This window comes from Natator depressus, chromosome 9 (assembly GCF_965152275.1).
Source record: "Natator depressus isolate rNatDep1 chromosome 9, rNatDep2.hap1, whole genome shotgun sequence".
Classification (NCBI taxonomy): domain Eukaryota; kingdom Metazoa; phylum Chordata; order Testudines; family Cheloniidae; genus Natator; species Natator depressus.
Window position 1 is genome coordinate 31,891,226 of NC_134242.1, and position 13,304 is coordinate 31,904,529.

A 13,304-nucleotide genomic window follows, 5' to 3' on the forward strand; every position below is an offset into this window, starting at 1 on the left:
AGTTATAGTTTTGTTGCACAGTCCAACCAATTGCCATCTGATCTGATTGTCATAATAGATTTTGGGGAGAGAGGCAGAAAATTAAGTAATTGGCTTTAGATTATAACCATTATCTTATATTGCACCTGAAATCAAATGCAGAATCAGTTTAGAGTATGGAAGTGTTAGATGCTCACAAAAATGGGCAGCAGCAATCTGCACCAGCTGAAGCAATCCAGGTGGCTGTCAAGGGCCAGCCCCATTATGGTACATTGCAGTAATCTGTCCTAGAAGTGACAAAAGGCATGGACCATAAAAATGTGGATAAGGTGTTATCTGCAAATGAACATTTAACCCACAAACTATTGACATTTTATAATGTACCTAGACATAAGGTGGCACATTATCTCACATGGGTGAGATTCCAGAGGACCGGAAAAGGGCAAATACAGTGCCCATCTATAAAAAGGGGAATAAGGACAACCCAGGGAATTACAGACCAATCATCTTAACTTCAGTACCCGGAAAGATTATGGAGCAAATAATTAAGCAATCAGTTAGCAGACACCTAGAAGATAATAAGGTGATAAATAACAACATGGATTTGTCAAGAACAAATCATGTCAAACCAACCTAATAGCTTTCTTTGACAGGGTAACATGCCTTGTGGTAAGGAGGGAAGTGGTATATGTAGTATATCTTGACTTTAGTAAGGCTTTTGATACTATCTTGCATGACCTTCTCATAAACAAACTAGGGAAATTCAACCTAGATGGAGCTACTATAAGTTTGGTGCATAACTGGTTGAAAAACCATTCCCAGAGTTATCAGTGGTTCACACTGATAGGGCATATTGAGTGGGGTCCTGCACGGATTGGTCCTGTGTCTGGTTCCATTCAGTGTCTTCATCAGTGATTTAGATAATGGCATAGAGAGTATACTTATAAAGTTTGCAGACAATACCAAGCTGGGAGGGGTTGAAAGTGCTTTGGAGGATAGGATTAAAATTCAAAATGATCTGGACAAACTAGAGAAATGATCTGAAGTAAATAGGAGGAAATCCAATAAGGACACATGCAAAGTACTCCACTCAGGAAGGAACAATCAGTAGCACACATACAAAATGGGAAATGACTGCCTAAGAAGGAGTACTGCAGCAAGGGATCTGAGGGTCATAGTGGATCACAAGTTAAATATGAGTCGATAGTGGAAAACTGTTGTAAAAAAAGCAAACATCATTCTGGGCTATCTTCGCAGGAGAGTTGTAAGCAGGACACAAGAAGTAATTCTTCTGTTCTTCTAGAGATGTAAGGATCCGTTTAAAAAGTTAACTGTTTAAACTATTACAATTATGTCATTTAAACGGATAACTGATTAAAGGGAGAGGGACTGAGGCCTCTGCAGCCCCGGCATGGCTGGGGCTGGCCCTCGCCGGCCCATGCAGCTGGCCTGGGGCTGGGAGCTAATGGTTAAGGTCGGTTAACCAGTAAGACTAATGTTTTAACTGTTTGACCATTTAGTATTTTACATCCCTATGCTCTACTCCACACTAATTAGGCCTTAACTGGAGTAGTGTGTCCCGTTTTGGGCTCCACATTTCAGGAAAGATGGGGACAAATTAGAGAAAGACCAGAGACGAGGGGAAAAAAAAATGATTAAAGGTCTAGAAAACATGACCTGTGAGGTAATATTGAAATAATAGGGTTGTTTAGTCCAGAGAAGAGAAGACTGAGGGTGACCATAACAGTTTTCAAGTACATAAAAGGTTGTTACAAGGAGGAGGGAGAAAAATTGTTCTCTTTAACCTCCGAGGATAGGACAAGAAGCAATGGGATTACATTTCAGCAAGGGCAGTTTTGGTTAGAAATTAGGAAAAACTTCCTAACTGTCAGGGTGGTGAAGCACTGGAATAAATTGCCTAGGGAGGTTGTGGAATCTCTGTCATTGGAGATTTTTAAAAGCAGATTAGACAGGGATGGTCTAGATCAGTGGTCACCAACCGGTTGATCACAATTGACTAGTCGATCCTAGAGGATCTCCCAGTCGATTGAGATTTCCGACGGCACAGCGGAGCTGCCGCTAAGACAGGCTCCCTGCCTGCCTTGGCCCCACGCTGCACCCGGAAGCGGCCAGCCCAGCCCCGGGGTCGGGGGGGCAGGGGTCTCCCTCTGCGTGCTGCTCCTGCATGCAAGCACCTCCCCCACAGTTCCCATTGGCCAGGAACGGAGAGCTGTGGCCAATAGGAGGTACAGGGGTCGTGCTTTCATAGAGGGGCAGCGCGTGGAGCCACGTGCCACTCCACCCCACCTCCCCAGGGGCCACAGGGGCGCTTTGGCCCCTTCCGGGATCGGCGTGGGGCCAGAGTAGGCAGGGAGCCTGCCTTAGCGGCAGGCACACTGCACCACCGACTGGGAGCTGCTGGAGGTAAGTGCTGCCTAGCAGGAGGCTGCACCTGAGCCTCATCCCAGAGCCTGCACCCCAGACCAGCCCTGAGCCCCCTCCTGGAGCCAGCATCCCATACACCCTCCTGCACCCCGAATTCCCTTCTGCACCCAAGCCCCAGCCCTGGCCCTCTTCCCAGAGCCAGCACCCACACCCACTCCTGCACCCCAATACTCTGCCCCACCCCGACCCCCTCCCAGAGCCAGCACCCTGCACCCCCTCCTGCGTCCCAACACTCTTTCCCAGTCCAGAGCCCCCCCTGCACCCCAACTCCCTCCCAGAGCCTGCACCCCAACTACCTCCCAGAGCTTGCACCTCTCACCCCTCCTGCACCCCAACCCCCTACCCCAGGCTCAGCCCAGAGTCCCCTCCCACACTGCGAACCCCTCAGCTCCAGTCCAGAGCCCACACCCCCTACCCCAGCCTGGTAAAAGTGAGTGGGGGTGGGGGAGAGCAAGTGATGGAGGGGCTGGATGGAGTGAGTGGAGCGGGGTAGATCCTGGGTTGCTCTTAAATTCAAAAAGTGATCCTGGGCTTAAAAAGGTTGGAGACCACTGGTCTAGATAATACTTAGTGCTGCCTTGATCTCTTGAGGTCCCTTCCAGTTCTGTGATTCTGTGATATTGTAGGATGGATAATATAATTCAAAAATAGTCTAATTTCTCTAAACTGTTTCAGGTTACAAGAAAAAGAAAAAGTAGGTTTTCAATATACATTTTCTGCCTGTATGATAAGAGGTGGTTCATGTTAGACTGCCTCAGCTCGTGGGTTAAACATTCATGTGCAGATATCATTTTATGTAATCTAATGCAACTCTTACAGATGACAAAAGTGGCTTGCATGTTTTGTTTCATGTGCTACAGTGTTCATTCAGCAATAGTGTACATTGCCTTTAAAATAATTGTTCTAAATTTACTTTAATCTCTGTACCCAGTTTGATCGTGAACATTTCAGTGAAGTCTTTGTAGACCTAAAATGGTTTGAAAGCAAAGTAGGCAATAAATACCTCAATGAGGCAGCTGGTATTGCAGCAGAAGAAGCAAGAAGCCATAAGCAAAAGAAACAGAAGGTTGGTATTTTAAATGTATAGCTCTGAAAATGTACAAATACTCAGCTGTTTGTCAAAATGTATGAGTAAATATCTGTTAAATTATTTTTTAAATCTCAGACTATTAAATGTTGTGGTCTTGTATATTTTTTATTTCTGGCTTTTTAGAAATCAGAAATGATGGGGAAAATGTAATATTTGTGGAGCGATATATCTGTCTTACACATACTTATACATTCATATGCACTTTCCATTGCTACTTTTCTCAAATTAAGCACTTTTTTTTTTTAAATAAAAGACAGAAATCACTGTGTCTTTCCAGCAGCTGCTATTGAACATAATTCAGAGGGAGAAATCATACTGTGAAATTTAGTCTTGGCAGCTCAGAAGATGGGTATATCAGTCAGATGTTTGATGCTGATTAAGTAAATAGCTTGCTCCATCAGAGCTGATATCTTAAATTTTACATCAAGATGGCAACACTGTGAATTCATAATTTTAATAGGTTCAAGAAAACTCCATGTGTTTGGCTGCTCTAGAGAAAACTGAGGATGGAATCATGACTTCTTCTAAAAGTAAGTACAAATTATTATGCAGCATACGTACAACAGAACCCTGATGATCTGTACAAATATTTGGGAAACCAGTTGTGAATTGGTAAGGAAGTGCAAACAAATACAACTTTAAAAAATAACAGCAATATATTTTTTCCTAGTAACCTATGTGGGTGAGGACAAAATAATGGATTTGCTTGTGTGTTTGTGTTTTAAAACTAGTCCAAAGCACCTAGATAGGATATGTAATTTTTTTCATTTATAAATTGAAATATACCAGTCAATTTATAAAAACAATGTATTTTTAGTGATATTAAAAGTCACTGTTTTGCCATTTTTTGGTTCAGATTATAAGTGTGCAGATTATTATTTTCTGACAGCATTTAGCCTGCTCCCATAAGTTTTTTTTTTTTTTTTTTTTGGTCACAGAGCACATCATGGCAAATTGTATAATCTTTACATCCTTTGACCATTTGCAGACTCTTAATCCAGTAAGGTTTTGGACTGAATGGTATATGTTTTATTGTTCATTCTCTTCCTGTACAGAAAGGAATATTTTTCCTCAACTGTGAATTCAGAAATAAAACTACAGTAACAATGTCAACACTGAACAGTCTGAAATCTTTTGGCTAAGAAATGAATGTTAATCCAGTCTATTGGCTTCATTTCAGATGCATTGGAAGATGAACAAGAAGATGAAGACCTGTTTGAGACTGAGTTTAGGCAATACAAGAGAACGTATTATATGACTAAGATGGGTGTGGAAGTAGTTTCAGAGTAAGTCTATACTGAGCTTGCTTTCACTTTTTAAAATACAGAAGACAAGTCTCTTAAGGTATGTCTACACTGCAATTAAAAATCTGTGGCTGGCTGGACCAGCTGACTGGGGCTTGCGGAGCTCAGGCTAAGGGGCTGTTTAATTGCCTGAGCTCTGGAACTCTCCCACCTGCAGAGTCCTAGAGCCCGGGTTCCAGCCCAAGCCCGGACTCTTACACCTCAATTAAACAGCCCCTTAGCCCAAGCCCCACAAGCCCAAGTCACTTGCACGGGCCAGCTGCAGGTGTCTAATTGTAGTGTTGACATACCCTCAGTATCTGGAATCTAAGGCAGCATATCCAGTCCTCAGGAATGGAGTTCTTGGTGTTAAACTATAGCCATGACACTTCTTTTCATATCAGCCAGAGGTATTAGTCAGCTAAGAAGTTTGCCATGATAAGCCCTCCTGTGCCAGAAGGAAGATCCATTGATATGACTCCAAAAGGGGCCCAGAAGACCATGTAGTTGCTAATTGCTCAAGAAGCTTTCCCTTGAATCATATATTAGTAAAAAGTAAATAAAGAAAGAAAGAACTCAATACTTAACATTTCTTTCTTTTTTAAGTGACTTCCTGGCTGATCAGGCTGAATGTTATGTCCAGGCAATACAGTGGATTTTGCACTATTACTACCATGGGGTTCAGTCGTGGAGCTGGTAAGAGAATGAATGTCAGATGAGAGATCCTGAGTTGTGTTGGGATCAAGTGAACTTTGAGTAATATATTGGCACCATTTGATTATGCTTGTTTGCCTCTCTACTGTGGATGTTGCAGTACTGAAATGAACTCAAATAACCTTTTTTTCTTCGGTAGGTATTACCCTTATCATTATGCACCTTACCTATCAGACATTCGCAACATCAGCAAACTCAAAATCCAGTTTGAGTTAGGAAAACCTTTCATGCCATTTGAACAGCTTCTTGCAGTACTTCCAGCAGCTAGCAAAGATCTGCTACCTAAATGTTACCAGGTAGGCTTTATAATTTTATCTTTACCAGTTTTATCATATACCTATTATTTTTTAAATAAGAAACTTTCTTCTGCTATCTTTTCTGTTCCTGTTGTCAAACTGAGCTTGACGTTTAGATTGTAATTATATGATTTTATAGCATAAAATTTACTAAATTATTCTAATACAATCTTTGGATGCACAATGTAATTTCTGAATGAAGGCAGTTAAACTATTAGTTCATTCCAGTTTAGCCTTTACTTTGATTTAACATCATGCCCCACTTGTTTTGTCACCCTAGACTGAATCTTAAATTGTCTATGAAAATGTAGCTAGACTGAATTCCCCTGTTTTATTGCTTTCTGATTTTCTAGCATTTGATGACTAGCGAAGATTCTCCAATCATAGAATACTATCCTCCAGACTTTAAAACAGATTTAAATGGAAAACAGCAAGAATGGGAAGCAGTAGTATTAATCCCATTTATTGATGAGGTGAGTGCTTTCAACTCATGGAAGAAAAAGGTGTAACCAAAGCCAGACAAACTCTTGCATAAGTTACAGTTAAGATTGTAAATAGATAAGTTTAAATTGGCATATGATTAGGACACTGAAAAATGTAAACGTGTTGCCTGGAAATTCAGAATTAAGCTTAAAGTTTAAAATATAACGTTCTTAATTCAGAAGACTGGTAGTTACATTTCTACAAGCAACCTTAGCTTTGGAAGGAGTAGTAATTTAAACTTGAAAAATTAGCTTTCTCTGATTGTTGGCATTGTAAGTACGTGGCTTGTTTTAGTTTGAAATATTTTTTCCCATAAAGACTCCTTATTTTTTCATAAATATACCAATGTACAAAAAAAGCAGCTTGGACAAAATCTATATAGTAGAAAAATCACTTGATATGAACAAACAGTAACGGGCAGAAGACTTTAAAGGGAAACATTTAAAATTTCAATTTAGTTCAAAGTATTTGTCATTATTTTTAAAGCAAAGGTATAAGAAATAGAATGATCAGGGTTTCGGGGTTTTTTTTTTTCTTTTCTTCTTTTTTCTTTTTTTTTTTTTTTTGCATACAAGGTAACAATTGACAGCATATCAGTTTGAGCCAGTCAAAGAATGAAAGAAATTATCATCATGATAACAGGGATACCCAGAAAGGAAAATAATAAGTAGAGAAAGAAGCAGAGTGGAGTCATGAAGGCTCAGGTCCTGCGCTGAGAACTGGAGGGCTTTGCGTGGTTCTCAGAGCATGATTAGGGGCCTTGATGAATTTCTGAGATATGGGGAGCAAATGACTGTTCACATGGGGACTATTATATGGAAGACCTAGGGGAATACAATGATTATACATATGAGTATCTGCATCTACAGTAGTCATTACACGATTTCTGTGAGGTCTACAGCCTGTTACCTGGCATTGTCCAACAGAATCTGTTCAGGTTTTGTTATGTATGTTAAATTTAAACTGGAAGAGGATGAAGTACATTTTACATTATGGCAAATTTGTGTCCAGTTTTCATGCCCCAGAGAGATTCCAAGTTAATCATTTTATTTTGTTCTAGACGGGAGCAGGATAAAAAGCGGGAAGCACTTATCCACTAGTTATGTTGGCCAGCAAAGTGCAGATATCCACTGGTTATGTTGGCCAGCAAAGTGCAGATATCCACCTGCCTTGGTGATAAATTCTTGAAGTGAGAAGGCTGGGATGATTGACTTGAATAGCAGATGCAGTTTTTAAGTAGAGTGGGAAGCTTGAGTCAGGAAGATTGTACTTTTTTCCTTTGAAATATTTCAGATTGGTCATCTCACTTTGACCACGAGTGTTGAAATATTTAATTTAATAAAAAATTTAACTACCAGTGGAATTTTTAATTTAGAAACGATTGCTACAAGCCATGGAATCTTGCAACAAGTGCCTATTGGAAGATGAGAAGCGAAGAAATACTCACAGTGAGTGCCTAATGTACTGGTATGACAAAGACACAGAGTTCAAATACCTATCACCATGGCCAGAGAAGTTCCCTGCTATACAAAGATGCCACACCAGGTAATTCTGTAGTAATTATTCTATAGTAGATCAACCAAAAAATATTTGGATAACCTGTTTTTAGAATTTTGATATTTTTCCCTAGCATTTTAGCCACAGCATCTAACGATGGGTACAGAAACAGTAAAAACAGACACTTAATTGTGCTGCCCACAATGAATGATAATAGTCATTGTTGCTAAAAGTCAGATTTTGCAAAACAAATTAGCCAGACACTAAACCACATACCTTACGTAATGGTCTGCAGGTTTGGTGACTCTCAGGGCACTAAGGGAAGCAAATTCCCAAGGTGGGATGCTCCGAGAGCCTTGCTACCAGTCTTATGAAGGTAAGACCCAGGATATGATCTCAAGAGCATCCCAGAGAATCTCAACTGTGACAGTGAAGTATAGGGTGAGGACTGTGAGAAGAATGATGTAAATACATGGGTAGAGGTGGTTCCTCAGCAGACCAGTTCTAAAGCACTAGAATGCTAAAGATTATTACTAGCATTTTGAATTGTGCTCAAACAGTGCAGAGGGTTGAGCTCAGGTGTTAAGTGATTTATTTGCCTCACTCAGGAAGCAGACAGCTGTACTTATGAACTGGAGCTTCTATGTGATCCTTAGGGATAGCCCTAAAAAAATATTTTGCAATAGTCTAGCTTGGAGGTAGTGAAGGCAAGGAAGTATTATTGCAAGGTTCCAATTAGAGAGGAATGAAGATGAACCTTAGATGATGAAAGATACCGTGTGCCACCTTTATTAGCTTAAATTTTGCAATAACGATGATTCTAATAAGATTCTAATAAAATATTTGGTTAAAAGGCTAGTATTACACTCTCTGTAAAGTATGTATATACTGTTTACACCTATTGCTCCTATTTCTTCCTCTGGCCAGCAGACACTACTTCAGTTTTATCTGAACTGAGTCATGGCAAGCTGCCTTTCATCCATATCCCTATTTTGCTCACGCACAGAGAAAGAAATGAGCCAGTAACCTCTCTGGTTGATGAGCAGTCAACACAGCTGAGTATATCAATGACCCAGAACTGAGTCTCACTCTCCTAGCACCTTTACATACTTATTGAAACAGTGGGATAACAAGATTGGGCTCCACAAGTGAGGGCCTATAGGGAGGCTTTTAGTTGCCCAACAATACTTGATGGGACCTCAGTGTGTGTGCACACACCTATTGAAGGACTACTTCATTCACTGCTACAAGATCCTGCAGGCTTGTTGTCCTTGCATCAAGGTTAATTAAATTAAAAGCTATTAATCTATTAAAATCAACATGAATTCCATATTCTTATCTATTGTTAGAAGGAGATAATCCATGGATAACAGTCTATATTCCAGTCATAGTCAAATACAATCCCAACTTGATAAGATTCAAAGAAATTGCTCGAATTAACTCATCATTACTTCTTGATAACCTTTTAGAAAAATCAGAGAGATGGCAATTACTGAGGTTGTTAATGTCCAAAAATGGTTTCTTGAGCATGGGCCTAACCACTGATTGTTTAAGCATGACTGACAGTTTGCTCAACAAAGAAGCCCATTTTTTATTATGATTATTAACATATCTTTACTGGCTTTAATTATCCATGAAGGACATGAGATCATGTTTAAAGAGAGATTTTTTTAGGAAGAGTTTGAAAGCAGTTTTCTCCAGTCCACACGTTGAGAACTAACTTTTCCTTGATATCATGATATTCTTTGGTGAAGCTGTTTTAGTAAATACATTGTTTTTATTAGTATTTTTATTTTCTAGGTATAAAACAATATCTTTGGATGCCTGGCATGTAGAAATAACCCACAATAAAATAACTAAAGTTAACAAGAGCGCATTGTATTTTTGTGGGTTTCCTACTCTAAAACACATTGCACATAAGGTAAATGATTACTGTACTTTGGCATTTCCTCCCAACTATTTCATAAATTATTAGGGAAAGATTTGACATAGGTTTCGTGTGCTGTCTTTCTCTCATCTAGTTCTGTCTTAAAAAAAGTGGGGTACAAGTATTCCAGCAGAGCAGCCATGGTGAGAATATGCTGTTAGAAATCATATGTGACAAGGATTCAAAAGAGCAAGTAAGTATCTCTCTTCCTAATGACAGTCTTAATTATGCACTGTATTAGTTAAATATGCCCAATGAGAAGTTAAGGTTAGGTTATTTTTATCACCTTCTGTGTTGTGTTATCATAGGAGAAACTCAAAGGAAAAAGTACATACAGTGAAACCTGCCCTAGGGACCACCTCTCATAGGCAACCCAGTGTCTTAAGTAACCAATTTAAATTGTTACCAAAATATTTGGTATAATTTTGTTCAGTCCCTGTTAGGCAACCAGTAATGTTTGGCTTACACATGGAGCTTTGCATAAATGTGTTACACTCTAATTTTTGCAAAACCACCAATGAGGTAAATAAGTTTCCCTTGCATTTGTACAGAGGGAGAAAGTGTGAGGTACACAGAGGCTGTTTCATGCCCAAGGCCAGAGAACAAATCACTAGAGAAGCTGGAATTAGAACTCCTGGAGTTCTTGTCTCTCAGTCCCAGGCTCAGACCTTTAGGTCATATTGCCTTCTCATTTCTACTAGCTCTTCAAGTAGTTTCATGACAGGTTTCACTGTACATTTGGAAATTGTTACCTTTATAAGCTCACAGAAAAAAACCTTTAATAAAAGGCACTGTAGTCAACAGTAAAAGAGATTAAATGATAAAGGCTGAGGTGGGGGAGGAGAAATTAGGGCGATTAAATGTACTGGGGTAGTGGGAATCTGTTGAAGGATTTGGATTTTGTCCCAATTTTAAAATATTGGAGGTTACTAATGCTAACTGCAAGGGTATCTACACAGCTTATGAAAGTGAACCTCCTAGCCTGGGTCACAGACTTGGGCTTGTGGGGCTCGCACTACTGCACTAAAAATAGCTGTGTAGATGTAGCAGCTCAGGCTTTGAAGCCTGGGGAGAATGGTGGGCTTCTGTAAGTATACAATAAGTATCAGAATCCAAAGTGAATGTGTTAAAAGCTCTTAAGGCTTTTCATTGTGTATCACAAGATAAACTGCTACCACTTTCAAATTAGAATTTTTTATTATAGCAAATAATGCTTTCATGTTTATTTCATGTTTTATAGACAAATATTGCAATAATTGTATTTGTTTGATAGAATAACTGAAGTAGAGTAACTTTTATTTTTCAGTCTGTAGAAAATGTAGCCAGTTTGGTGCTTGGAAAGTCTGTTTTTGTTAACTGGCCACACCTTGAAGAAGCCAGAGTTATTTCTGTGTCAGATGGAGAAACTAAGTAAGAACAATTGCATGGAAAGTTGTCTGCCTATGTTGTTCATTTACTTTCCCAAATGTTCCAAAGGCTACACAGTAATCAGACTATTTTTTAAAAGCAGTGATTCAGAGTGCACTTAGATTAAATTACTTATTTAAAAGGGGCAGGGCATCTCACGGCAGCTGCTAGAAGAGGAAGCTCTGTTTTAACATGGTTCTTGGGGCTTGGATAGTTTTATGGAGGCATGGATCTCCATTGTTTCCCTCAAGATCTGTGGGACAAACTCCATGTTTATTCTAATGGGAGAGGCTCTCTCACAAATAAACCTGGACAGAATAATTTGAGGGAAACTGCTAGGGGAATCTCTTTGCAGAGTTTTCCTCTGCACACCCCATGCAGGTTTTTCACAAGTGTGGGGGAATGTGGCCTGTTAAGTGGGTTGATGTGGAATGGAAACCATCCTATAAATCTTGAAAAAGAACAAATATATTTTCTAACTAAAATAAGTCCATTCATAATTAGTTAAGTGCAGATCTATCTGTTGCAGTTAATTATACACTTACAATATCTTCAAGGTTTTATTTGGAAGAGCCACATGGAACACAGAAGCTTTACCTGGGAAACGCTGTGCCACCGACTAAAGTGGCATATGTTGGAGAGAAAGAACAGAACATCTGGTTGAAAGAAGTTCAGGGGATTTCAGAACAGTAAGTAGTTAGAAAATTTAATTTTGTAATTTTGCTGTTTAAAGCTCAGCTTCTTTTTGTTGCTTCATTATGGATTTAGTTAGAAGACTAGGGCTGTTGCATACATGATAATAAAAGATGCCAGGCTAGTGAATGAGGGTGTTGAAAGATTAAACACAGTCACTTAACAATTACTTCTCCCATAATGGCATCTAACTTTGTAAACTAAACTGTTTTTTATTAGCAGTGTTGACTAATAATTCTCCTGACCAGTCACCTCCATGATGTGTTTGAAGGAACAGTTGAAACTCCCACTTCTCTTCCTGTAGTTGCAGCAACACTCAGCAATCCTTCCAGAGGTTCCACCACTCTGCCTTCATTCACTGCACTCTGGGGCTTCCCAAGGCTTTCAGAAATGCATGCATTCTCTGCATATGAGAGAAGTCTTCATGCAGTGCAATTTGAATGGATCCACAGCAGCTGAACCCCCTGTAGAAGTTACTGAATCCTACTGCATATTTGCTGTAAACAGTGGAGAGGGAAGTGAGTTTGTGATCCCCATCCCACTCTGAAGATCGTTGGAGCACAATAGGTGTTCCTAGGAGGACTGTTGGTCAGGTCTTTCAACGATATGGGGTTCAGGTGCCCATGCAGCAGCAAGATGATTAATTGTATACTGACATGCAGAGTGGATCAATACATTGACACCTTTGGTATCGTAACTTAAAATTTTCCTTTTTTTCTGGAGCCCAGTCTCTCCCACAATTCTTGATGTCTGGACTACTCCACTCTCTCTGAAGCTCATGGAGGTGGAGCAGAATTTTGGAACCGCATGATCTGGCCACACCCCCTCAAGTCCTGCTTGCTTCCAGTTTTTTTACCTCTGTGTGGATGGCAGTATTTTTCAACCTTTACATATGCCCCAGGGGTTTCTGGTCAAAATTTGGTATAGTGGTGAGCAGCCCTCCCACCCTCTCCTCTGCCCTAGGCCAGTTTTTTAGCTGGATGTTGGAATCCCCCAGAGCCTCAGCTGCAGTGCCTCCCTTCTGGCTCATGTGCGCATCCAGGTATGGAAGAGCAGCCTAAAAAGCACTGTTTGAAATCCAAACAGTGCTCCATCTGAGACTGCCCTCCCAGGCTTGGCAGATAGTGTGTTGTGCCCAATCTGCACCCAGCCTTCCATTACTAACTCTGTTAGATTCCAAAGCTATGAGTGGGACAGTCATGTAGGATCCCCTGCCCACCAGAGCAGATGAGACTCTAATGTGGGAAAAATGGACCTGGAGTCTATGGGAAGAGTTGGGAGAGTGTTCAAGGATGAGGAGGATCCAAGTCAGTTTACTCAAGGCTTAAGTTCCAAGGAGCCCTTGAAGACCAGAGAAGGCAGACTTGTGGGTTCACAGATCCTCACCCCAACTCCCAAAGTGGGTGCTGAGCACTGTGGGAAAAGAAGTAGGGTTATAAGCACCCCCCCTTCCCAGTTTTCCTACAAGGAGGGCCCTGGAAGCGTTTCCC

The 13,304-nt window shown here is 40.3% G+C and overlaps 1 protein-coding gene across 1 annotated transcript in view; it reads left to right on the forward strand.

Annotated features, from left to right (window-relative positions):
• The window catches only part of XRN1 (5'-3' exoribonuclease 1), a 78,938-nt gene that overhangs the window by 23,657 nt on the left and 41,977 nt on the right, over positions 1-13,304 (forward strand). Inside the window, exons 10-20 of the mRNA XM_074963837.1 lie at positions 3,356-3,490; positions 3,975-4,044; positions 4,695-4,800; positions 5,404-5,493; positions 5,651-5,807; positions 6,161-6,280; positions 7,666-7,835; positions 9,588-9,708; positions 9,809-9,907; positions 11,021-11,124; positions 11,679-11,810. Coding sequence (XP_074819938.1) covers positions 3,356-3,490; positions 3,975-4,044; positions 4,695-4,800; positions 5,404-5,493; positions 5,651-5,807; positions 6,161-6,280; positions 7,666-7,835; positions 9,588-9,708; positions 9,809-9,907; positions 11,021-11,124; positions 11,679-11,810 — 1,304 coding nt within the window. The remainder of the gene's footprint in view (positions 1-3,355; positions 3,491-3,974; positions 4,045-4,694; positions 4,801-5,403; positions 5,494-5,650; positions 5,808-6,160; positions 6,281-7,665; positions 7,836-9,587; positions 9,709-9,808; positions 9,908-11,020; positions 11,125-11,678; positions 11,811-13,304) is intronic.